General features: G+C 36.0%; 1 protein-coding gene across 1 annotated transcript in view; it reads left to right on the top strand.

Moving 5' to 3' along the window:
* The window catches only part of TTN (titin), a 265,933-nt gene that overhangs the window by 142,094 nt on the left and 98,076 nt on the right, over positions 1-25,763 (top strand). Inside the window, 38 exon segments of the mRNA XM_046658450.1 lie at positions 1-99; positions 183-266; positions 400-483; positions 618-701; positions 831-914; positions 1,048-1,125; positions 1,520-1,603; positions 2,076-2,162; positions 2,440-2,517; positions 2,721-2,798; positions 3,029-3,112; positions 4,608-4,691; positions 4,887-4,967; positions 5,482-5,556; positions 5,969-6,082; positions 7,443-7,511; positions 9,787-9,867; positions 10,773-10,847; positions 11,484-11,576; positions 12,267-12,329; positions 12,664-12,753; positions 14,558-14,608; positions 15,148-15,549; positions 15,718-15,996; positions 16,247-16,522; positions 16,669-16,808; positions 17,115-17,241; positions 17,334-17,597; positions 17,920-18,186; positions 18,326-18,589; positions 18,677-18,816; positions 18,973-19,099; positions 19,224-19,490; positions 19,604-19,870; positions 20,959-21,225; positions 21,317-21,456; positions 21,886-22,012; positions 22,833-22,975. The exon segment at positions 1-99 is cut by the window's left edge and continues 30 nt beyond it. Coding sequence (XP_046514406.1) covers positions 1-99; positions 183-266; positions 400-483; positions 618-701; positions 831-914; positions 1,048-1,125; positions 1,520-1,603; positions 2,076-2,162; positions 2,440-2,517; positions 2,721-2,798; positions 3,029-3,112; positions 4,608-4,691; positions 4,887-4,967; positions 5,482-5,556; positions 5,969-6,082; positions 7,443-7,511; positions 9,787-9,867; positions 10,773-10,847; positions 11,484-11,576; positions 12,267-12,329; positions 12,664-12,753; positions 14,558-14,608; positions 15,148-15,549; positions 15,718-15,996; positions 16,247-16,522; positions 16,669-16,808; positions 17,115-17,241; positions 17,334-17,597; positions 17,920-18,186; positions 18,326-18,589; positions 18,677-18,816; positions 18,973-19,099; positions 19,224-19,490; positions 19,604-19,870; positions 20,959-21,225; positions 21,317-21,456; positions 21,886-22,012; positions 22,833-22,975 — 5,297 coding nt within the window.

The raw sequence follows: 25,763 nt of genomic DNA, 5'->3' as shown, positions 1-25,763 counted from the left end.
CTAATATCTTTTAAGTGCCCGAGGCTCCCAAGGAAGTTGTTCCTGAAAAGAAAGTACCTGCGGCGCCTCCTAAAAAGCCGGAAGTCCCACCAGCCAAAGGTAGTCACCCCCATGTCGCTGTGTTTGATACTGCTCGTTTGTCTTTATTTTGTCTCATCATGAAAATACTAATATCTTTAAAGTGCCTGAGGTGCCAAAGGCAGCTGTCCCAGAAAAGAAAGTGCCTGAAGCTATTCCTCCCAAACCCGAAAGTCCTCCCCCTGAAGGTAATTATGAAAGTATCCAAACTAGCATGTTTTAAAATAAAAACTCTCTCCTTAGTGTTGTAAACATCTTGTTGCAAAATATTTCATATACTTTACTCAATTCTAGTGTTAACATGAGCTTATGTCTTTAAAGTGTATGAGGAGCCTGAGGAAGTTGTTCCGGAAGAGCCTCCAGCTGAAGTGGTGGAAGAGCCAGAGCCCGCCCCTCCCCGCAAAGGTACTTGGCCGGCTGCTGGGTTGCCTTTGCCAATCTTTTGCCTTTCTTACCCTGAAAGTCTGGGCACTATGAGCTTTAGTCTTGTACCTCACTTACCTTCACTGATTCTGAAACATAACTTCTAATATCTTTAGTGACTGTGCCACCTAAGAAACCTGTCCCAGAGAAGAAACCACCTGCTGTCATTGCCAAAAAGCCTGAACCACCACCAGTGAAAGGTATTTCTCACTGCCACTGACTCCTACAGAAAAATCTCTGTCCTTAAAATGTCATGTTTGGCTGCTCGACTTAATGATTTCCATGTGTCATTGAAACTATGAGCTAAAAACTGCTAATACTTTTTAAAGTGCCCGAGGTGCCCAAGGAAGTTGTTCCTGAAAAGAAAGTGCCTCCAGTGGTTCCCAAAAAGCCAGAAGTCCCGCCTGCTAAAGGTACATGCAGCTGTCCACCATTTGTTGGAGGCAGACACAGCCTCCAATTTTTAAAAAGTGTCCTGTTCTGTGTAAATGTGATGAAAGTTTACTAATGATTCTTCATAACATTAAAATACTAATATCTTTAAAGTGCCTGAAGTTCCAAAAGAAGTTGTTCCAGAAAAGAAAGTAGCTGTTCCCAAAAAGCCGGAAGTCCCACCACCCAAAGGTACATGTCACTAATGAGATCTGCAGAAAAGCGCTCACTCTCGGTCTCAGAAGTCACTTACTATAGGAAACCCTTTTGTTTGTTAGAACTACAAACCTGCTATTCTGGATGTTTAGGGTTTAAAAGTTTTTAAATAGCATCATTGATTTTTTCAAAAACTGATAGATCTATTATGAGCATTGGAAGAGTTTGCTGACGTGGTTTTGTTATTCTTAATAGGCCACATTTTCCTCCCCACTTTGTGGGTCCAAGAACAGATCACTTATTGGCCTAATTGTGAATTTTGTTCTTGGATCTGTCCCTGGGTTATTTGAACTAGATGCGAACTAGATGTGGCATAAATGTCATGTAGTTCTCAACTGCCCAGAAGTAAAACTACCTAATATCTTTAAAGTGCCAGAGGTGCCAAAGGAACCTGTCGTGGAAGAGAAACCAGCTGTTCCTATTCCCGAAGAAGTGGAGCCGCCTCCTCCAGAAGGTACACGTAAGACCGCTAATGAGCTTGCCACTTGTGACTATTTCTAACTTAAGCCTTGTTCCTCTTCTTTTCTAATTCAGTATCTCTTGGTCATTTTCTATCCTTTAATTATTTGTCTTACTTCATCATGCTTAATTAGCACCGATCTCAAATCTGTTTTGGGTTATCAGTCAGCAGCATCTCCATAGAACATCATCATAAGCTGTATTAAACAAAGTTTCTCTAATGTACAGAGAAAGTAGAATAGGAGAACGAATGACTATAAATGGCATTAAACACCAAAAGAGTTTTCCAAGAATTCAAATCAGTAGAAACAGAAGTCAGTGCAAATAAGATAGATTTCATCTTAACAAAAATAAGAAAAGATACTAATTGAAACAAAGGAAGAAATCAAGATGATATATGTCTGATGATTTGTGCATTTTAGAATATTGTTCCACACTTTGAAATAAAATTAACTATATCTTTAAAGTATATGAAGAACCCGAGGAAATTGCTCCTGAAGAGGAAGAGCCAGTTCCTGTTGCAGAGGAGGAACCAGAGGCGCCCCCACCAGCAGGTACAAGGCAGGACCCATTGCGTGGGAAAATACATCATTTGATTTTTATGTCTATTACATGTCTTCTTCAAGGTAAAATGTCCGTCTGCTATCTCCTTACTTGAAATTTGGCTTCATTGGCAAGAACAAAAGTCATTTGCACACATAAAGCTTTGGTCCTACAGAATTTTCCAGTGTGCATACCAAGGAATTAGATGTGATCTTTTTTTATTCATTCCTTTGCATTAAACTTTTCATCATAATCATCTGACTCTAAAAGAAATTCCTATCTTTCAAGTGCCTGAAGAGCCCAAGAAGATTGTTCCAGAGAAGAAAGTGCCTGTCATCAAAAAACCAGAAGCTCCTCCTCCTAAAGGTACTTATACTAAAATAAATAAATATTCACTTCGTTTTTGTGTGCTGTCTAAAATTTGACACTCTTTCCTTACTATGTATTGTGATGTATCACGTAATTAACTCTCATCCGTATGTTAAAGTGTTGAACATACTTGTCAAATTAATGTGTATATATTGCACCTTGCAATTTTATATTATTAAATACTACTAATATCTTTAAAGTACCTGAGATGGCGAAGAAAGTTGTCCCAGTGAAGAAAGTCCCAACTGTTAAGAAGCCAGAAAAACCAGAAGCTAAAGGTATTCATGTCATCACTGACATCCTAATAAAAAAAAAAAAAAGAACTACTGTGATGTCTTAAAGTGGAATCGAATTAAGTTGTCCTCATTGTTGCGTAACTGGGGACAAAAACGTCCTTACTGTGTTTCCATTAATTTTAATGCTCTTCCATTAACTATAGGTTCTTTATTCTTAACATTTTAAGTTGTTTTTATGTACTCTTTCTAAAATGAAACTAATATCTTCAAAGTGCCTGAGGTGCCCAAGAAACTTGTTCCAGTAAAGAAAGAACCTGTGCCTGTCACCAAAAAACGAGAAGTCCTGCCAGAAAAAGGTACTTACCATGAAGAGAAAAAATATGTTCTCTGAATGCTATCTGAGCATTTTAATAATTCTTAGGGAAAAAAATACTGAAGTATAAGTTTACACAAAACCACATTTTACAGAAAAATAGAGGAAAATAAAGAGGGCAAAGAGGGAAAATGAGACAAACAAGCAAGAGGGGAAAAAGTGAATGAGAGTCAGTTGTGCTGTGATGTGGTTACATGCGGTAGAAAAGGACCTCCTCTCACTCGGTGTGTAGAACAGCTCAATTCAGCATATCATTGTTGAATGTTTACCATAAACAAGACATTGTGTTAGAAAAGATAAGATCTGATCTTGTCTTCAGGCTACTTAAGTCTGGTGAGAAGAAAGAAAGTATAGCACAACTCTAGCACAGACAGGAAGCGATCACACCTACAGAGTGAGGATAAAGGGCTACAGAAACAGAGGCAAGAAAGACCAATTTCAGGCAGAGGATCAGGGAAAGCTGTGTGAAAGAAGCACAATTGTAAGCTTTGATTGATTTTGGTTGCTTCCTCAATATAGCAATTGAGGAAATGGTATTCTAAGCAAAGGCAAGATTATATCAAAAAGCACAGAGGTAGAAGAGTCTAGGAAGTTCAAGGACTGTCAAATAAACTTGTGTAACTTAAGTATGAATTGGTTGTGGGATATCTTGAAAGATAAGGCTGGATATAAAGATGAGGGTCATATTTTGGATTCTTTGAATGCCAGTATAAGGCGTGTACTTTATTCTGTAGGGAACAGGAATTGTCAAAGGTTTTGGAGCAGGTGTACAAATTAATAGGAGTTGGGCTTCAGAAAGGTAACTAGCAGCAGTTCAAGCTGTTGGAAGATGGTGATAATAGTAAAGAGTCGTTGCTGTTATTTAGGTCTTTAAGAGCTGGACAAGATCAGTCGTGGTAGAAATGGAAACAGAGATGGGATTTGAGGGAGATGAGATTCAGCTGATGTCTGATTATTATCAGAGCAAGTAGGGAAATAGAGGAGCCCAAGATGATTCTAAGGGTTGAAGCTTGATGGCCATGAGAATGGTTCATAGGGTCCTTGAACAGATATTAGAAAGAAGATAGTAATATATTTTTCATTCTTCAAGTATAGAAGTTGGGAATGTGCACCTGGAGCTTAGGGAACAGATCGGGGCTTGAGATGTAGATCCAGAAGTCATACACATGGAAATAACAGTTGAGAGTGCAGGGGTGATTGCTCAAAGAATGTAGAGCAAATTTTTTAAAGCATTGAAGTTAGACCAGTAGAGAACACCTACATTTAAGGGTCCACAGAGGAAGAGAAGCAAATGAAGAAGGCTGAGAAGGTTCATTTGTAAAATTAGGATGTCCAAAAGAGCATCATGCCCTCAAAACCATTTTCCCCACAAAGTCTTATAAGGTGAAGTTCTTTCTCCTATATTCTTTGCCTGCTCTTTGCAGAATCTTGCACATCTTCTAAATTCTTAATAGTAAACAAAATCAATATCTTTAAAGTGCCTGAAGTGCCCAAGGAAATCGTCCCAGAAGAGGAAGTGTCTGTCCCTATCCCTGAAGAGCCAGAAGCTCCAATTGTCGAAGGTACACGGCTGCTCTATAAATCTTGGAAAGACGACAATCGTCTTTATCATCTTACTTTGGTTGTAGATGAGTCTTTTGTATTTATCTGTTGTCTGTCTTATGTAGTAAAGTTATTGATGGTTGATATGTTGCAACTTAACAGTTACAGTATTCTATTTGAAATACAGTCTAAAATAAAATACTGTGTTTTTTAAGTTGAAGAGTCTGCTGAGGAAATAATATATGAAGAAAGAGCATCCATAACCATTGGTAGAAAAGTGCCTCCCCCTGTTGAAGGTATATATATATTTATGTAAATATAATTTTTTTAATCTCTTGGAAACTCCTTTTAGAAATGAAAACTTAGAAATACAAAACTATTTATAAGGTGGCATTCCTTCTTGAAATTAAAGGCAAAAGCATCTGTCACGTTTCCTTCATTTTTTCAAATAGTTATACTTCTTTTGAAATCTTTAATTGGATTATTTGATTATTCTTGATGGTAATTATAAATTCCAAAGATATAGTTTACTGAGGTAAAACTGGAATAATTGCATTGGATCCTCAATGATAAGCCAATGTCAAATTTTAAGTCATCTCATTTGCCATCAACATACTTCGAATAAAATAGTTAATAAAAAGTTCAAGTATAAGAAAATAGAAATCTTATCTCTTTTTTTAGACAAGCGAATTTGTATGAATTGTATATTTCTGTTTGTGTGGCTATAATCTTTGCATCTACGTGAAATTTGTGTGTCTTTGGAAGAATCTTACATTACAATCTCTTATCCTTTGTCAACATTCTTTAAAGAACGTGAAATTGAAAAGTATATTGAGCCTGAAGAACCTGAACCTGAACCACAGCCAGAAGAAATACCAGTACAAGGTATTCAATTGGTCTTAAATCTTCATCATCATATTCTTCATCTTGAAATATACATGGTTTATGTTGTTCTACGTGTATAGTAGGTCTCTACACCCGTATGTATGATGTTCTGTGTTTTAAATGTGTGTCTTGTTCTTATGTATCCACATCATTTGTAATGTTTGTCTCATGTCAATGTGCCTTATGTGGATGCTTCCTTTGTTGTTTTTATTAGTGCCTCTGCTATATTTCTCATCATCTGTGTATAGTGTTGATATTTTTATGTTTTATGTTGGACACTAATATTATATATCCAAAAAATAAAACTTTTTACTTCATATGTATATTTAAATTTCGACTGAATATAGTGTATATCCACATACTAATTAACATATGTATATGTACACTAACACTCCTGAAATACTCTTTCAAGAACCTGAACCTGAAAAGAAGGTTGTTGAGAAACCAAAACTCAAACCAAGGCCCCCAGCTCCTGCTCCTGCTCCACCTAAGGAAGACGTGAAGGAGAAAATAGCCCAACTTAAAGGTATAAAATACCACTTCCAAAGTTGTATTAACTTGCTTCAAACTTCTGTCTAGTCGTCTGAAATAGTGCTTGCAAAAATTTATTACTTTTGGAAGTGTGCGCTTCCAGACATGACTTAGCGTGGGAATTACATAAAGACCCATGTTTCCTGCTGCTCCAGGAGCCTGGGGGTGCCTTGGCAGGCCATGCCCGCTGTCCTAGATGTCAAAAAGTGCATTGTTAGCTTCATCCTGGACATCTGGATGCAGGGCCTGTCCAACCAACTTTCTTGTGTGGAGTGGGGAGGAAGGGTTTTCTGATTTCAAAGCCTGATTGCTATGCATATCTTTGGGCTCTTATGCATGTGGAATGTATAAGAAATCTTTACAAGATATTTTTAATATTGCAGTAACAAATTTATACAAAGGCCAAAACTTTGTTCTTAAAGTATGTCATGTGCTTTTAAATATATAGTAAGTAATATATTTATGACATCCAATAGCTATGTGCTCATATACCATGAAAGGAAAGCATGTGAATGATCTCTCACTGCCCCTCCACTTTTTTTTCTTTTGCAACTCAGTAAAAACCCAGTTGTGTTCTGTGGTGGTCCTCTTGGCTTAGCCAGAAAGAGTGGTTATGGATATATTTGCTATCCAGTGCTCTTCCCATTGTTAAACCTCCCTTCATTCTTTTTGCATTTAGATTTTTCTTTGAATCGATGTAATATTGCTTAATTTTAAAAACATCAGCATCTTTAAAAGCTGAAATAAACTGGAGAAAGCATATTATTCTTGTTATTTTAATTAAATGTTGTCTTATTTGTGGTGTCATGAGATGTCCCAATCTAAAATAATCTACATATAATCTTAGATAAGCACTTTTCCCACTCTCACCTACACATGTACAAAGACAGAATCTTCCAGAGAAAGACTTTGCTTCTAATGATTCTCACCCCTTTACACCCCTCCTGGCCTGCAGAGGGAACTTCTGGTATTTTAAGTCAGACATAGAAAAAGTGAGCACTTATTAAAAGGCTACCCATCTGCTGACTGATGCGCCATGAGGACACATACTTAAATACATTTCCCTTAATGTAAAATTTATACTCAAAGGAAAATTGCTTCCTCCTATGAAAAACAAAAACTGTCTTCCGTCTCAACCAGACTTTAATTTACTGTTCAACTTTGGAGTAAAACTGCAATCTGTTTTCATGGTTTGAATGCCTCTTGTATGTTCTTTGGTGGCTGTTCTTGGCTGCTGTTAATGCTTTTTGGTTATAAACAAAGCTTGATTTTGATTCTTGGAGCAAGTATTTAATAATTTGCTTCACATTAGTTTAAATATACAAATAATAAAAGTAAGTTCATATTCTTTAAAGCTGTTTCAAAGAAGAAAGTTCCTGAAAAACCTGAGGTTCCAGAAAAAGTGGAGCTTAAACCTCTGAAAGGTATTTCACAGTCTAGAAAATATATTAATATGCAGTATCCCTTCATCTGACTCCTTGCTCTTCCTGCCCTCTAGAGTGTTCTTCTTTTCTTTTTCTTTTTAAAATAATCATAGTAGTGTCATTCATTTCATGTCTTTCTGTAGATTTTATGGTCCTGGCTCATCAGTGTTGCTTCCTTTGTCTCCCACCAATTTCCTACATTCTATGGATAAATGTTGTTTATCTTTGTCTCATCTACATATGTGTTCTCGCATTTTCCTAAACTTCAAAACATCACCTTTTACTGGTTAGGTGAAATTAATATCAGGACACATCTTAGGTTAAAATACTGAGAGCTAGTAGTAGAAAGTTTTAGAATTTGTCTTGAAAAACAATATTTTAGCCAGTGTTATAAGCACTAAAAAAAAGTCATATCCTCTTTCTATACTAATAAAATGATTCATAGGAATTTCCTCATGGCTTTTCTGTCACTTTCCTCTCACTAAGCTAAAGACATTCTTTCAGGTGTACAGATCTCATGTTTTAGAGAAATTTCATTATCATTGCAGGTCATTTTTCAAAATTTATTTCTCTTTAAACGATATTTTTCCCTAACTAAACTTAAACCCTAAAGAAAAATAAGTGGATCATAAAAGTCTAGAAAACATCTTTTAAAAATAAAATTGTTAATTTTTCTAGTAAGTATACCAAGTAGCAGTGTTTCGTTTAAGAATCAGGATGTTCAGACCCAGCAATTGAATCTGTTCTTGATTCACTCTGGAATTTTGGAAAAATCACCTATCTGAAGATACATTTCCTGATTTATAAAATGGAGTTTACAAAATAATGTTACTATGCATATTTACTAGTAAAAGATTATTACAAAGCTACTCATAAACATTAAAATGGAAAGTAATGGCATATAATCATTTTAAAAATAATAGCTACAGTCGTGTGCTCTGCACCTGAGTCTCAAATGTCAATAAGATCTTAAAAATAAAGTAATATTGAAAAACAAGTGAACAGATGTGTTTTCACTTTGTCCATTATGTAAGTAAAGGATGTCACACCATCCCAACTTGGATTAATTAGATGTGTGATCTCTCCAGGTTCGATCAATGAAAATAGTTATACATTAAGAATACTGGTAATTCTAAAATAGTATTGAAGGCCAGAACAGTTTATCAAGGATAAAAAAATTTAATGTTTAATGGTGAAATTTTACTTAAAATACTTGACGTTAGAAAAAAGATCATTAAAGTGAAATATTTGTGTATTTGCCTTTATTTGTTTAAATTTTTGGAGTAAGAGTTAGGTAAGGTTATCTTTATCACATAACAAAGCTATTTAATGATTTCAAATGTCTTATTTAAAACACCAAACGGGACATTTTATAGAAATATCTAAGAAATTCAGATTTCATATGAGTGAACAAATATAATGTTATGTGACACAAATAAATAATGTTTTTAAATTAGATTTTTATTGACAACAGGAGGGAGGTAAAGTGGTTCAGTAATCTCCAAGTATTTCTCTTCTTGTTTCCATTCAAATCCATGAGGACTGTGGTAGGAATAGGAGGCTTCTCTACATAATAACATCATCCACCAAGCCCAGGATTCACTGAAGACACAAAAGGAAGTTAATTTAGAATTCCATGGGTCACTTTTAGTCTAAATTCAAGAACATTTTTTTATTCATTAAAAATAAGCTTCCAACACCAGCTTTCAAATTCTATAGTTCTATAAGTCAGAATTATTTCAAAAAGGAGACCTTAAGAAAGGATATTTCCCTTCTGTTCAGAAAACGATTTGGTCCTTTCCCAACATCAAGGTCATAAACCAGGTCCCTTGGTTTTCTTCTCTCATCACTGGAGAAGACTGAATGATGACACTAACACCTAGCAATATCATTTTAATGTAATTAATGATCAGGGAGATATCAATGTAGATTTGGCAATCTACGGTTGCAGATTGGGGCAAAGATGCTGTCAAGAACTCTGTAATTTGATGAAAGATTCATAAAGTCAGTATAGACAACATCTTCTACGCTCATTTAAGATGAATAAATTTGCCTACAGTTAATACAATCGAATTTCATGACAAAGTTATATAGATGGTTGCAGAGGAGATGTCATAAGGTGGATTATTTGCTTTTAAATTCTGTGATATTTATGTGCAACAAAAATTATTACTTGAGGCACTCTAGTTAACTAGTTTTGAAAGAGACATTTTTCTTGTTGAAGTTTAGTTTTTACGTGAATTCACTTCAAAATTTGAAATCCTGTTCTTTTAAGTGCTTGGAGGGGAAAAGAAAGTTCGCAAATTACTTCCTGAACCTAAACCACAACCAAAGGAAGAAGTTGTTCTCAAAAGCGGTATAGTATTTTTCAATCGTTCTCCCATCTTTAAGTGTCCAAAAACTAGACTTGAAAGCTTACAAAATATTTCTGTCTCTTGGTTTTCTTTGAATTAAATTTCCTATTTATCAAAATTCATCTGTAGTGGCATTGAAAATTAAGAAGGCTATCATTTCCAAATCGTTTTTAAAAGAGCACAGAAATTTTGTGAGTTTTCACTGTATTTTGACATTTACCATGTTAATAGACATAACTCAATTGATAATATTCTAAACCAATAACAATGACCATAGCTGTCATTTTTATAGTCAAATTATGTAGTAAAATACACTAAACCTATTAAATACTCTAAATTACACCACACTATTTAAGCTTAATTTCGGTATTCAGTTTTAAAGTGTGACACAGGATCACCACCACTAATAAATAACATTTTTTAAAAAACTAAACGTTTCTTTCCTACTAATAAAATATTGAAGAATTAGAAGCAAGATAGTCAAATAAAGAATTAAGTTCTAACATTGTCTTCACATAGAATTACTGATTTGTAGGCTACGTTTCTTTAGAGATCACTTAAATAAACTTTATACTTATTTAAATACTCCTCATTAAATTATAACATTGAGTTATGATTAGAATTTCTTGCTATTCAAATTATTCATTTTGTGTTTGGGTCATTTCTGCCACAGATTTGTCTCTGAACAGACTACATAGATATAAAGTGACTCTGAGTACTGTTCTAATTAACATAACTTGTTGTTGTTGTTTTTTAAAAAAGCATTGTTAGTGTCAATGCTAGTTTCCAGCACTAGGCGGCATGCTTTTCAGTTTCATTGCTTTGTACGTTATTTGCATTTGTCAAGCTTATTCAACATGTTCATTAGTTTGTCTTGGTTTACATATAAACCTTTTTGTCTTTTAAGTTCTAAGAAAGAAACCTGAAGAAGAAGAACCTAAAGTAGAACCTAAAAAAGTAGAAAAAGTTAAAAAACCTGCAGGTAGGAATCTCAGTAAATTTGTGAAATTATCTTTTAACAAAATGGACATTTAACAAAAGGTTTATCTTGTAAACATAAGTGGAATTAAATATAAACTTGGCTTCATATTTCATCTGTGATATAGTCTGTGTTTTCCATTGTCGGCTTCTGCTAAATATGTTTATGGTAATTTTCCAATGCCTTCATGTGTTTCCCTGTACTTCATCATTATTATTACCTATACTTGACCACTTACGTTCTTCCAGTAGAAGCGATTCTAAAATAATCAAGTTGGCTGCAGAATAACTTCAAGGGAGGATGTCAGCAAATGTTTCATAAAATTTGACGGCCTCTAAGTGGATTGATTTTTATCACCAGCCTATTGTCAAAGGGCGTATTTATTGGGAACTATTATGGAAGTGATTTAGAAAGAGAGAGTTAATGGGTTGGGGTTGGGCAAGTGGATGGAATAAAGAAAGAAAAATAAATTGAGGCAGAATCAAGAAGAGAAAATAGAAATCGATAGAATAGAACATGTTTTAAAAAGCCATCAATAAGGCTCTTGAAAAATAGTTGGATCTGATTGTTTCAGATCAGTTGACTTCTAAGTATTCAAATCTTAAAATAACACTAGAAAATAATCTTGTTATCTTAAAGTACCAGAACCACCTCCAAAGCCTGTTGAAGAGGTTGAAGCACCTCCAGCTGCTGTTACAAAAAGGGAAAAGAAAGTTCCCGAACCAACAAAAGGTAAAACTTACTGACACTTTCTTAATTGTCTCTAAAAATGCAATTATGCATCATTTAAAATATCATTACACTGGCATTAAGATTTGAACACATGACCTGAATCTGTTCATCTCATATGCTTCATTTGTTTACCGTTTCACTCGCATGTGCAATTGGCTAGTGAGCAGCAGTTTGTTAAATAAATTACTGTTTTAAACACTAGGAAAAAAATGTATTTATGGGCAATGAGATGACTAACAACATTAGAACCAATAAAATTTCCTTGCTATATTTTCCAAATATTTTGTTTAAAATGTGCAATAAACTTAGATCAAATACTCCATTTGGTAACTATATGTGTACAAATTCTAAAATCTTCCAGGGTATGTTAAGTCTGCCCAATTTTGGTTTGACTTTGTGAAAACCTTCAAAAATACTGTGATAGGGGCTGGCCCTGTGGCCGAGTGGTTAAGTCTGTGCGCTCCGCTGCAGGCGGCCCAGTGTTTCGTTGGTTCGAATCCTGGGCACGGACATGGTACTGCTCATCAAACCACGCTGAGGCAGCATCCCACATGCTACAACTAGAAGGACCCACAACGAAGAATATACAACTATGTACTGGGGGGCTTTGGGGAGAAAAAGGAAAAAATAAAATCTTTAAAAAAAAATAAATACTGTGATAACCTGCTTATTACTGTGAATTTTTTTCAGTGCCCGAAATTAAGCCACCAATACCTCTCCCTGCACCTGAACCGAAACCAAAGCCCGAACCAGGTAAGCAAGCTCAAGGTCATAGCATATTCCTTCAGGCTTCCCACAAATAACATGTAGTTTATAAGAAAAAGTAGGTCAAAGTCAGTATGCAGCAAATGATTTCTAATGTCCCAATATATTATAAGAATACGTTATATTTTATTGAACATAATATATTAAATATATAGACTATATTATTATATATAGAATATATTAGAGTTAGAATATATTATTCTCTGAAAAAAATAGTTATTTGAAGACTTTAAAGTTGCATCAGAAATGGCAAATGGGCCACCAAATGAGGTTTCAGGAAGTGACAAATGAATACATTAATGCAATGGACATCTCTCTGCAGAGGTGAAAATAATCAAACCACCTCCAGTGGAGCCTGCACCAACCCCCATCGCAGCCCCAGTAACCGTGCCAGTAGTTGGAAAGAAAGCAGGTATGTATGCTGTAGCTTTCTTTTTGCTTGTTTGTTATGGTGGCTTCATAAAAGGATTCATACTTGATTAAAATGCAAGCCTTCCTTATGCTGAAACGTAGGCATCATTTCCACTGTGGGGGTTTTATAAGTTCTTGATTAAATTTTCTTCATCTGATATCCTCTACCAACCTAGTCTTTCATCCAGTGGTGCATATTGTGTTTTGATTGGAATGTACATTCCTGCGACGCACCATTTCTTTATATGCTTTTGAGATTAAGTAATGAGTATGTTCAAGGCTGATGAAAACAAAGGAGACGGAGAGACACTCTAAGGACAAACATACAGGGATCCCAGTGGAGCTTCAAATTGCCCATGTGCCCTGGAGGAATCATTTCTCATTTTTTAAAAAGACTGCATGTTGGGATAATGAAAAAGTTTTGGAAATAGGTGGTCTTGATGGTTGCATAACATTGTGAATGTACTTAATGCAACTGAATTGTACACTTTAAAGTGGCTAAAATGGTAAATTTTATGTTAAGTATATCTTACTACAATGGAAAAAAAAGACTGCATAGTTCAGCCTTCAAATCTATATAAGAATTTAGATCAATAATGATTTTCTTAAATGTACTCACTTAGCGGTATGACTATCTCAGGCCAAACTTAAGGTACTTACTATTTGTACATGAACTTTTAATAGTTCATCACTTAGGTGATAATCTCAAAACCAAAAATGATTTGATGTGTATTGATCATTGATAAATATACGTGTCATTTGATCTTTGGCGACTTATTTAATCTCTTTAAATTTTAATTTCTTAGTCTGTAAAATCAGAATAATAATTATATATGCCCCATAGGATTATTGTGAGGATTAAATATATGCAAAACACTTGGCACAGTACCTGGTGCTTAGTAAGCCCTCCAGAAATATTTGGGGTTTTATTGTGTTTAATGACATGAGTCAATATACTATGTTCTTTCGACTGTAGTTTAATTTTAATATTTACATTAACATATTTTATCACTGATATTTATGATTTGGGCATTATTCTTACTTTTAAACTTTTATAATTTCAATGCGATACCTTTTATAATTCAGAAAAAGATGATCACTGCCATTGGGCTAATTAAGTATGTGTAAAAATAAAGCTTTCCTCACTTATCCTCGCTTATCTCTTGAAGCCAAAGAACTAGTTCTACAGTTTATACTGCCCCTGCATTAATAACTGAATTAAACTCTAAATTCAGGAACTGTCTCGCTTCTGCTTTGGTTCATTGTCTAATTAAGGGAATCTTCAAAGGAATCCATACACGTGTAGCACATAGACCCTTTCTTTTCCCTTGGTCTTCCCTGGATTTGTCTGCTCAACTTAAACACAAAAATAAGGGCTTTTGGTAACTTCTGGACCATTTCCCTTTATCCTACAGTGATTCTTTGTTGACCAAAACTTATTTCCTTGGTTCATATAACCAACAGATACATAAACATGTAAAATACTTTGCATAACTAAGCAAGAATAAAACTCTTCCTCACAAGGCAAGAGTAAGCCGTCTAGAAATGGGAGAAGAATAAAGGCACTCGCTGAAAGAATTTTTTAATCCTAAATATGTTGACAATTTAGCTTGGTCACATTATTCTCAGAATGTGCTTTCTTGGAAATATCAAAGTATTCTCCATAGAAGTCATATAAATAAAACCAATTTCTTTTTATAGGTTAATATTTATAATAAAGAGGACAATTTACCCTGCGTGCTTTACTACTTGGCATGAAATAAGGCAGAAAAGTGTTTCAATGCTGAGTTTTCTTTCTATTTCAGAAGCCAAAGCACCCAAAGAGGAGGCTGCCAAGCCGAAAGGTCCCATCAAAGGTAACGTGCATTTCTCTGTACCTGTATTGTAACCTTTCAGTATGGAAAACTTTACATTCAAGGGGGAAAAATTTCAAAATTTATAACAATCTTTATTATTCCTAGTTGATTCTGCTAAAACTAGTATGTCTTCTGGTATTTCAAATAATGCATCTCTAATATTATTCAAGTGGGTATTATTTATATAACCAACATATTTTAGCATAACAAACTCTCCAAGTTCTTAACTTCATTCTTCACATACATGATATTTATATATGACAGATAAAATGACTCGGCTTTGATTTAGATATTTTATACTCTTTAAAATTGGGCAAAATGAAGAGCGTTTATTATTCATAGATTCTTTATGCCATCTCATTTTCCTGTCTGAAAGAAGACAATGTAAATTCAGTTGACCTTTCAATTGCCTGGTCTGTAATGATCTGTTCTTGACTTCTAGTTGCTCTATCACTGGTTTCATCCACCAGGCAGCCAAGTATGCACTTTCTCACCCTGACAGAAATGCCAAATCAACTTTTAATTTTATTTTGAATTAGGTGTAGCCAAAAAGACTCCTTCACCAATAGAACTTGAAAAGAAAAAGTTGAGACCAGGAAGTGGTGGGGAGAAACCTCCTGATGAAGCCCCGTTCACCTACCAGCTGAAGGCTGTGCCACTGAAGTTTGTGAAAGAAATCAAAGACATCGTCTTGACCGAAGCAGAGTCAGTTGGCTCTTCTGCAATTTTTGAATGTCTAGTCTCTCCCTCTACTGCCATTACAAGCTGGATGAAAGATGGTAGCAATATCCGTGAGAGCCCCAAACACAGATTCATCGCAGATGGTAAAGACAGAAAGCTGCATATCATTGATGTTCAGCTTTCTGATGCTGGCGAATACACCTGCGTTTTACGTTTGGGAAATAAAGAAAAGACCTCCACGGCAAAACTTATTGTAGAAGGTAATTTCCAGTATTCTGAATATGGCCCATATTAACTTTAACACAATAAACCTCAGTAGCAACTTTTATTATAATTTTAGAACCTCTTATTTCCAAATTTTATTTCATTGAAAATATTGTGTGTATTGAAAAGTCTTTGCAGATTGTTAATATTGAAATTCTCCACAGAACTTCCTGTGCGCTTTGTGAAAACGCTTGAAGAGGAAGTCACAGTGGTCAAAGGACAGCCATTGTACTTGAGCTGCGAGTTAAACAAAGAGCGCGATGTGGTCTGGAGGAAGGATGGGAAGATTGTGGTGGAGAAGCCTGGCAAAATTGTGCCTGGCGTCATTGGCTTGATGCGGGCCCTGACTATCAATGATGCAGATGACACTGACGCCGGAACGTACACAGTTACTGTGGAAAACGCCAACAACCTGGAATGTTCATCTTGCGTAAAAGTCGTAGGTTAGTACTTTGCTGGGGAATTTTGTTCTACTTATTATTATACCAAGAAAATGGAAGAGAGAATTTTATTTCCCAGCATCAGAATAAGAGCCTTCTGCTTTATCTAAGAGGAAGAAATATCAGTATATCATACAGATAAATAATTATGTCCAATTTTGAGAATTTTTTTCAATTTCTGAAATTTACTAAGGAAGCTATTTATATTACTTGTGCAGATCATAATTACTTTTCTGACCTCATTTTCATACAGAAGTCATTAGAGACTGGCTGGTGAAACCCATACGAGATCAGCATGTGAAACCCAAGGGGACAGCTGTTTTCAGCTGTCATATAGCAAAGGATACTCCAAACATTAAGTGGTTCAAAGGATATGATGAAATCCCCTGGGAACCAAATGATAAGACTGAGATAGTGAAAGATGGAAATCATCTATACCTCAAAATTAAGAATGCCACACCAGAAGATATTGATGAATATGCAGTGGAAATTGAAGGGAAAAGATATCCTGCAAAGCTAACACTTGGAGGTATAAAAATCTTACCTTTTATTCTAAAAGATAAGTTTTGTGTGTGCATAAGGCAAAATAACACATCCCCCCCAAAAAAAATTATGAGAACAAAGCATCGTTAGATTGTCTAAAGCATTGTGTTATTTCATCCCTGACAAATACAGACCGCGAAGTTGAATTGCTTAAACCAATAGAGGATGTTACCATTTATGAGAAAGAAAGTGCAAGCTTTGATGCAGAAATCTCAGAGGCAGACATTCCTGGACAATGGAAACTGAAGGGAGAACTCCTAAGGCCTTCACCTGTGAGTAATTTCCCATTTTCAGTTGTTAGTCATATAAAATAACTACATTCTATATTCAAGTCTGACATTCAAATGTGGTTCAACAATGATGGAGTTACTTCAGGCTTCTAAAGTCTCAAAGAGGAGAAGAAATTTGATGCGCTATTTGTGGACAGCTCAGACAATTTTTAAAAATTTTATGACAAGACATTTTTACTTACTTTTACCAGTAGTAATTTTTTAACTCTGTAGAAATCCGTATCTGAAACTTTTCTCCTCTAGGGAATTTCTCTCATTCAAATACTAACTAAAACTATTGTTTTTCAGACTTGTGAAATCAAAGCAGAAGGTGGGAAACGCTTCTTAACTTTGCACAAAGTCAAACTGGACCAAGCTGGTGAAGTCCTTTACCAGGCCCTCAATGCAATTACGACGGCCATTCTGACAGTAAAAGGTAGGGGCTTTTAGAACTCACGGCGTGGGCTCAACCTCATTTCATATCCTTCTGCATTCTGAAAAAACTCATTTTTACCATTTGATTTTCAGAAATCGAACTTGACTTTGCTGTGCCCCTGAAGGATGTCACTGTTCCAGAAAAGCGACAGGCTCGATTTGAATGTGTCCTCACCCGAGAGGCAAACGTTATATGGTCTAAAGGGCCTGATATTATCAAGTCATCTGACAAGTTTGATATCATTACTGATGGAAAGAAACACATTCTTGTCATCAATAATTCTCAATTTGATGACGAAGGGGTCTATACCGCTTCGGTGGAGGGGAAGACGACCTCAGCACGATTATTTGTTACAGGTAACAGCTGATGAGATCTGCCTGTAACATCCCATATTTAGGCATATAAATATATGGCTTTAAAGATATGGCTTAAATATATGGCTTCTAAAGATAGAACCATGTTCTAATAGCTGCAAGTGACAACTGGCACCACTACTCTACTTTCACATTGCTACCAAAACAACTCCCTTAATTTTTTTTAATGGAGGATAGCTCAATTTGAAAAGATGAATAAATAAATGCCATGTGAAACATATCCTTTGTAGCCAGGCAGATTAGAGTGAGAGATTTCTGAAAGTAAATTGTGTTTCTGAGCATTTTATCCATGCTTACATTGTAGGTATAAGATTGAAGTTCATATCGCCTCTTGAAGATCAAACAGTGAAAGAAGGTGAAACAGCAACTTTTGTTTGTGAGCTTTCTCATGAAAAAATGCATGTAGTCTGGTTCAAAAATGATGTCAAACTCCACACGAGCAGAACTGTACTCATCTCATCTGAGGGCAAAACTCACAAATTGGAAATGAGAGAAGTGACCCTGGATGATATATCCCAGATAAAAGCTCAAGTGAAGGACCTGAGCTCCACAGCAAACCTAAAGGTCTTAGGTAAATGTGACTACTAGAACTTGATCGCCAGTTTTTGGATGGTGGGAGTGGGGAGTAGTTAAATATTTTGCAACGTGTAACTCTTTAATAAAATTTCATTTGCACATTCTCCTGATGACCTGCTGAATGTCTTTTACAGAGGCCGATCCCTACTTCACTGTGAAATTACATGACAAAACTGGAGTCGAGAAGGATGAGATTATTCTGAAGTGTGAAGTGAGCAAAGATGTGCCAGTGAAATGGTTCAAAGATGGTGAAGAGATTGAACCTTCACCCAAATACTCCATCAAGTCAGACGGCCTGCGCCGCATCTTAAAAATCAAAAAGGCAGAACTTAAAGATAAAGGCGAATATGTGTGTGACTGTGGCACAGACAAGACAACAGCAAATGTTAATGTTGAGGGTGAGTTGCTCAAAAATTTAAAATTTGCCCTATCTAAACCTGTGGTTTATTTGTTCCGTCATTCTAACCAAACTTGTATAATTTCAGCTCGACTAATAAAAGTGGAAAAACCTCTGCGTGGAGTAGAATTGTTTGTTGGTGAAACAGCTCGCTTTGAAATTGAGCTTTCTGAACCAGATGTTCATGGCCAGTGGAAGTTAAAAGGAGAGCCTTTAACTGCTTCCCCTGTAAGTCAAGATTATCTGATCACACAGGAGGGGGCTTGGTTGATTGTTGGTGAAAAAAGATACACCTCTGGTATGAAATCTCTTGATGAATTGTAGGAATAACCAGATATGAAAATGATGTTCTTTCTCTTTCCTTCTACCCCTCACTCCAAACAGGACTGTGAAATCATTGAAGATGGGAAGAAGCATATTCTGGTCCTTTATAACTGCCAGCTGGATATGACAGGAGAGGTCTCCTTCCAGGCTGCCAATGCTAAATCTGCAGCCAAACTGAAAGTGAAAGGTATGTTCTGCCTGTCAGCTACCCTCTTGTATTTTCTTTGCAGATTTCTTATGAGAGCTTGAATTGATCAGGGGTCATGACTGGAAGCATATTCTGGCTTCATCCACACCATCCTCTTTTTCAGAATTGCCACTTATCTTCATCACACCTCTCAGTGATGTTAAAGTCTTTGAGAAAGATGAGGCTAAGTTTGAGTGCGAAGTATCCAGGGAACCCAAAACATTCCGTTGGCTGAAAGGAACCCAAGAAATCACAGGTGATGACAAAATTGAGCTTATAAAGGATGGCACTAAGCATTCAATGGTGATCAAATCAGCTGCTTTTGAAGATGAAGCAAAATACATCTTTGAAGCTGAAGATAAGCACACAAGTGGCAAACTGATCATTGAAGGTAAATTTTTTTTTTGTCCGATTAGCCACTTTTAAGTGATTTTTTTTTTTGGCCTTTATTTTTATATTTCCTCCTCAAAGAGCTGGAGTAAATCAGGGTTTTTTTCTTGATAGGAATCCGGCTCAAATTCCTCACCCCACTCAAGGATGTAACAGCCAAGGAGCGGGAAAGTGCCGTGTTTACTGTGGAGCTGTCCCATGATAACATCCGCGTCAAGTGGTTCAAAAACGACCAGCGCCTGCACACCACCAAGTTGGTCTCAATGGAAGATGAAGGGAAGATTCATTCCATCACATTCAAAAACCTCTCTATTGATGACACCTCTCAAATTAAAGTAGAAGCTATGGGGATGAGTTCAGAAGCTAAACTCACTGTGCTTGGTAGGTGCTTTCTTCAATTTAGTTTTATTGCATTAAATTCAGCAGAAATTTGTGGAGTACTGATTACAGGGGTTATAGTGCATGGAAGCAGCCCCTATCTTTAAGGAACTATCGTATATGTTATCAGGCTTATTTCTGAAATATGTTTACTTAAAAATATAAAGACTTTAAGGTAATAAAGACTTGGGGTCACAAAATAGCCAGTTAAAATCAAAATTAAAACTCTTAATTAATTATTGGCTCTGTCATGTTTAAAACAGGAATGGAAATACTTCCTATCTCCTCACTTCATCAAAATTATTTCACTAAAGTGTCTTTCAAGTTTCTAATGAAAGAGGAAACACAAAACTTACATTAATAAACCTCATTGTTTTTCTTGGCCCCTTGATATCAAGCAGATTACATATGAAGTCTAATATAAATGCAAACTATTAATTGATTGAGAAAAACTAATAATGTGACCCTGGAACCTTAAAGGTAAAGTAGACATAATAGATTTGCTAAGAAATTAATCTGAATAATGAAGGAACACATAATTATCCTTGAAGCTAAATTTCATAGTGTCTTTCAAACTACTGTTAAGAAAATACTTTAAAATGTAATATATGGGCCGTCCTGGTGGTGTAGTGATTAAGCTCATGCACACCACTTCAGTGACCCAGGGCTCGTGGGTTCAGATCCCGGACATGGACCTACACACTGCTCCTCAAGCCGTGTTGTGGCTGTGTCCCACATACAAAATAGAGGAAGACTGACACAGGTGTTAGCTCAGGAACAATCTTTCTCAAGCAAAAAGAGGCAGATTGGTAACAGATGTTAGCTCAGGGCCAATTTTCCTCACCAAAAGAATAAAATAAAATAAAATAAATAAAATAAAATATAGATAGATTAGATCTTGATAAATCCTATACATTGATTCCCTTTCTAACATGTAGAGAACTTTTGAACATAAGCATGTTAAATGAGTGAAAGCTTGGTGCAATTTTAAAATATACCCAGGACTCTATGAACTGCCCCTTAAAGTTTCCAGGAGATTTTCATTTCCCTAGATGGTTAATGAAGTTTTTTCACGTATGCTTTACTTGCAGAGGGAGATCCATACTTTACAGGAAAGCTTCAAGATTACACTGGCGTAGAGAAAGATGAAGTGGTTCTACAGTGTGAAATTAGCAAAGCAGATGCACCGGTGAAGTGGTTTAAGGATGGGGAGGAAATAAAGCCATCCAAAAATGCTATTATTAAGGCAGATGGCAAGAAGCGCATGCTAATACTGAAGAAAGCCTTAAAGTCAGATATTGGACAGTACACCTGCGACTGTGGGACAGACAAGACCTCAGGAAAGCTTGACATTGAGGGTAAGGAAATTTCCATGAGTTTTACTCTCGAAGCTGTTGAGGTTATTTCTGCCAGAGGCTAATGACACATGCTGACACTTCACTTTTCTAGATCGGGAAATTAAACTGGTGCGACCCCTGTACAGTGTGGAGGTGATGGAGACTGAGACGGCCCGCTTTGAAACCGAAATCTCGGAAGATGATATCCATGCCAACTGGAAACTCAAGGGAGAGGCACTGCTCCAAACACCTGTAAGTCTATTTCTGAACTTGTCAAGACTTAGAGAAGCTGTGTGAAATAGAAAAGAACAGGTGAAAAGTCGAGTGCATGCAGGGCATTTAAACATGATATCAGGCTCTCTGTAAGAGATGTTAGGGTCTACAACTGGGCTCGGACAAGCACACTTGCATTATTTCTGTTCCAGCATAGTGAGTAAAGTTTGTAGATACTACTGTGATGCTGCTAGTTGTTTCAGAATTATGCAGCTAAAATAAACTTTCATGGTGCTACTTGTTGCTTTCATGATGGTACTCACAGGCTTTATTTCACAAAAACAAGCTCAAAGTTATATAAAGTCTCCTCAACAGTTATTTAGTAGCATTCCTTTAATTAAGATAATATATCCTCAGAAAAATCCCAGGGAAAATGATTTCTTATGAAACCTCTCTCTTTCGGTACAGGACTGTGAGATCAAGGAAGAAGGCAAAACGCACTTCCTAATTTTGCACAACTGCCGCCTGGACCAGGCCGGTGGGGTGGATTTCCAAGCTGCCAATGTTAAATCTAGTGCCCACCTCCGAGTAAAACGTAAGTATTCTGTGTTTCTGCTAAAAATGCAGTATAGCCTTTTGCAGAAAACGAACGTGAGGGAAATTAATTGGAATTATTTCATTAATTAGAAAACCTTATCAAAGCACAGAAACTGGCTTTCTTGTATTTACTTCTTTGACATCCGAATATGCACGTGGTTCAAATTCTAAAGTTTTGGAAATGTCTTTGCCGTCTGAACAATGTCCTTGGAAATTGACCTTGCTGCCTGAACAAAAGAAAATTAAGCAAGTCAGATTTTCCTACTTTGTAATCTTTTCATTCAAAGTAGATATACATACAATAAGACTCTAACTCAGAACCCTGAAAGACTACAGAACTCAAGTTGCTGTACAACTGTAGCACTGTAAAGAAAAACTTTGCTGTGTGGGCATTTCAGATTCAAGAGGGGAGGCAAGGAGCATCAGACTAACATTTTTGGAAGGTGCAAAGTGTTTGATGGATATGGACAGGCTGTGTGATTGAGGGGCCCTTGTCTTCTTCCAATCAGAGTCTTAGTTATTTTGGAAGTCACATACCTTATGTAGCAAGAGGAACTTGACACCTGGCAGAGAGACAGATGCAGCGCAAATTGTACATCAGAACGAAAGGGCCCCTACAAATACCCACTCTCCAGCTACCAGCTCTCCCCTTCTCGGCACCACAGGGCCACGTTCACACGGGAGTTAAAATAGAGGCCAGTCCTGTGGCTCTTTCCTTCTTGAAGAAAGCAACCATGGAGATTAATAACTAAGTCTGTATTTATTCTTTTGGAATTACAAAATGAGTAATCCAAAGCTGCTTCCTTCCTCTCGAAAAGCACGAGTAATTGGTCTTCTGAGGCCCCTGAAGGATGTCACGGTGACTGCAGGGGAAACAGCCACTTTCGACTGCGAGCTCTCTTATGAGGATATCCCAGTGGAATGGTATCTCAAAGGGAAGAAACTGGAGCCCAGCGATAAGGTAAAAAGCAGGCATCTGGTTCATTGCATTGTCTTGTTCTTCCTTTTTCTGTCAGGTTTTTTGTCCTCTCGTATATTCCTTATTCTTTGCTCTTTCTCATGTTCTCTCCTCTCCCTTTCCCTTTCTCTTTCCTACTCTCCCCTGATTTCTGCTGAAATTGTAACGCAGATTCTTCCAATCTTTGTTGGGTTTAGCCTGATGATATTTTTATTGAAATGGAAATAAAAATTTTAAGAACCATCAAGTTTTAGGGTTTTGAAGAAAAGGAAAACGCTCATTAGCTATCAGTGATAGCTTATTTGATTAACTGGAAGACAGGAAAGATCAAAAAGGCTTTCTGCTTGGATGCACTGTAACAATGGTGCACAGCAAGTTTTATGACTAATTCTGTCCGTGCTATCTAGTGTTCTGCACATGAGGGGATTGCCGAGAGGACTGAGATTCCATTTCAGGCAGTTGATCAAGTAGTTGAGATAATTGCTGGGCAGATTTGCTCTTCAAGCATTTCTCCAAAGCTATTTTTAACCCTCAAGTGCTTTGAGCTGTACAAAGTCTGGAATGCAAGTGGACTATTTAAAGTGCAACTGACAGTACTGACCAGAAAGAAGGGCTCTGTGGTTATCCACATGTATGAACAAATAAACTTTAAGAAGTTTTAGGAAATAACCAGCTCCTGGTGTTAGCTTTTCTATGCCCAAGATTTTACCCAAGATTTTAAGTAAAAACTGAGGCGATTATTCAGATAGGGCCAAAATACAGTTTACCTACAGTGAGCTATGTATTTTGCCCCCCAAAACAATGTGTGTGTTTTATCTTGATAATTCACCATTCATTTTGAATTCTTGAAATAAAATATATACAAAATGTCCAACATGGGTTGGAAATAAAGCACAGAAATAATATCAAATGTAGCATCAAGGCTTCTGTACAAATCAAACTTTGAACTTAAAGGAATATGATTAAAAAGAGATCCAGTTTAACAAGAAGCCACAACATTGCCTGAAGTATTAGAAGGGAAATGCCTTTGAACATCCATTCTAAGACAAACAAAAAAACTAGTATTCTTTCAGTGATTAAAGGGTAATTCAGTAATGGTCATCTGGTAGATACAGTCTGCCTGTTGTACAGGCAATAATGACCAATTGGTCTCCTTCAACGAGGATGGAAATAGCTGCAGTACATTCAAATGGCAGCATGAGAATTAAGCTACATGGGCGGAAAGCTTCCTTGCACTGAGGGCTTCTAGATATTGAGCTGGGTGATGCGGCATGTCCGTCTTTGAGTTTGCTGTTTTAAAATATGCATTAGTCTTATTAAGTGTGGTTTAGTTGCTTTCATGTCTAAAGGAAGAGAATTTTCAAGTTGACTTTTCAAGATCCTTTTTAGATCTGTAAATTCATGATTTGTATATAGGGACAGTACTTAACGACAAATTATAGTACTCTTTTGTGCTGAGTATCTTTACGTCAAATTAAGAGCTTTTTATTAAAAGATCATTCTCATTGTTTCTAATGTAAAAACTATACTATTTTAATTTAAAATGTCGACTTCTAAAAATCTGATTCATATTTCTTTTACTCAGAGAAAAAAGATCTCTTATTGTTCCTAAACTTTTTTCTGGAGTGAGAAAGGATCACCTTACCACAATCCAATAGGGCCCCTTCGTGTCTCTCCTGGCATAGGAATTTTAATCCTTTACTCTGTCACCAAAAATACTTCAGCCTTTTATGAACTTGCTCTTACATTACTTAAATGTCTCTTTTCAAAAAGAACTTAACATAAACTGTGAAAAATAAAGTCATTTTATTACATCTTACAGGCTTTGTTTAAATTAGGTCTATCAGAACAAACTTGCTATTATCAATTTAATTCAGGCCTTTCATCTTCACTTTGCAAAATTTTTAGCCTCTAAAAAGTACAACCAAATAAAAACAGGTTGTTGGAATAGGAAATTGAAAGGGAAAATTTTAGAAATGAGGGTTTTTTCTTTAGCCATCAGTCCAAGAAGGACTACTAAGTCGTAAATGGCCTTTGATAATTTTGTATTTAATAGCTTAGTCAGTCATGCCTATTGTGTTATAGTAATATGCTTCCATTATAAGTTAACAATACTTTAAACGGATGATGTCTAACATTATTCTTATATAACTCACCACAAAAATCTTCAGAATTCATTTTATTGGTTTGATTTTATGAAGTACTTGTTAGTTTTGCCTTTTTTTTTTTTAAGCATAGTCAAGGTATATCGTATATCAGCTATTTATCGAGAATCACTGTGTTCTGAGCCAAGTACTCGGCAACAGAGAATATTCTAGATTAGCCTCAGAGGAAGTCAGATGATAAAACAAAGTGTTAATAGATCAGATCTATCTGTGGGAGGGTTAGAACCTGAGATTTTTTTTTTCAATAGCCCTAAGTCAGAGTCCAAAATTTATATTGAAATGTCATTACTTAAACAATTCTTTTTCCATTCAACTACCATGTCCTTAAACAAGCAGCTGTGTTCCTAGGGCATATCTTAATTACCTTCTCCTGTCTTTTTGTTTTCCCTTATTAGGTTTTTGGCCTTTCTCACTTATTAAGGTAGTTAAATTAATAACCATGCCCAGCTCTTAATTAAGGAAAAACCTTTAGATGAAACTTTATTCCTAACTCTTTCCTTTACACCAGCAGAATAAATAGTTCCACTGATAAAAATTTCTACATTTTTCTTTACTCTAAAAGAACTCTTAAGCAGTGCAAAATCAATCTAAATAACAGGGCAGAGCATCTTCTGGAATTCTAGAAG

The sequence above is a fragment of the Equus quagga genome, chromosome 4, assembly GCF_021613505.1.
Source record: "Equus quagga isolate Etosha38 chromosome 4, UCLA_HA_Equagga_1.0, whole genome shotgun sequence".
Lineage (NCBI taxonomy): Eukaryota > Metazoa > Chordata > Mammalia > Perissodactyla > Equidae > Equus > Equus quagga.
Note: the sequence above shows the minus strand (reverse complement) of the source record. Positions and strands in the feature narration are given on the sequence as shown.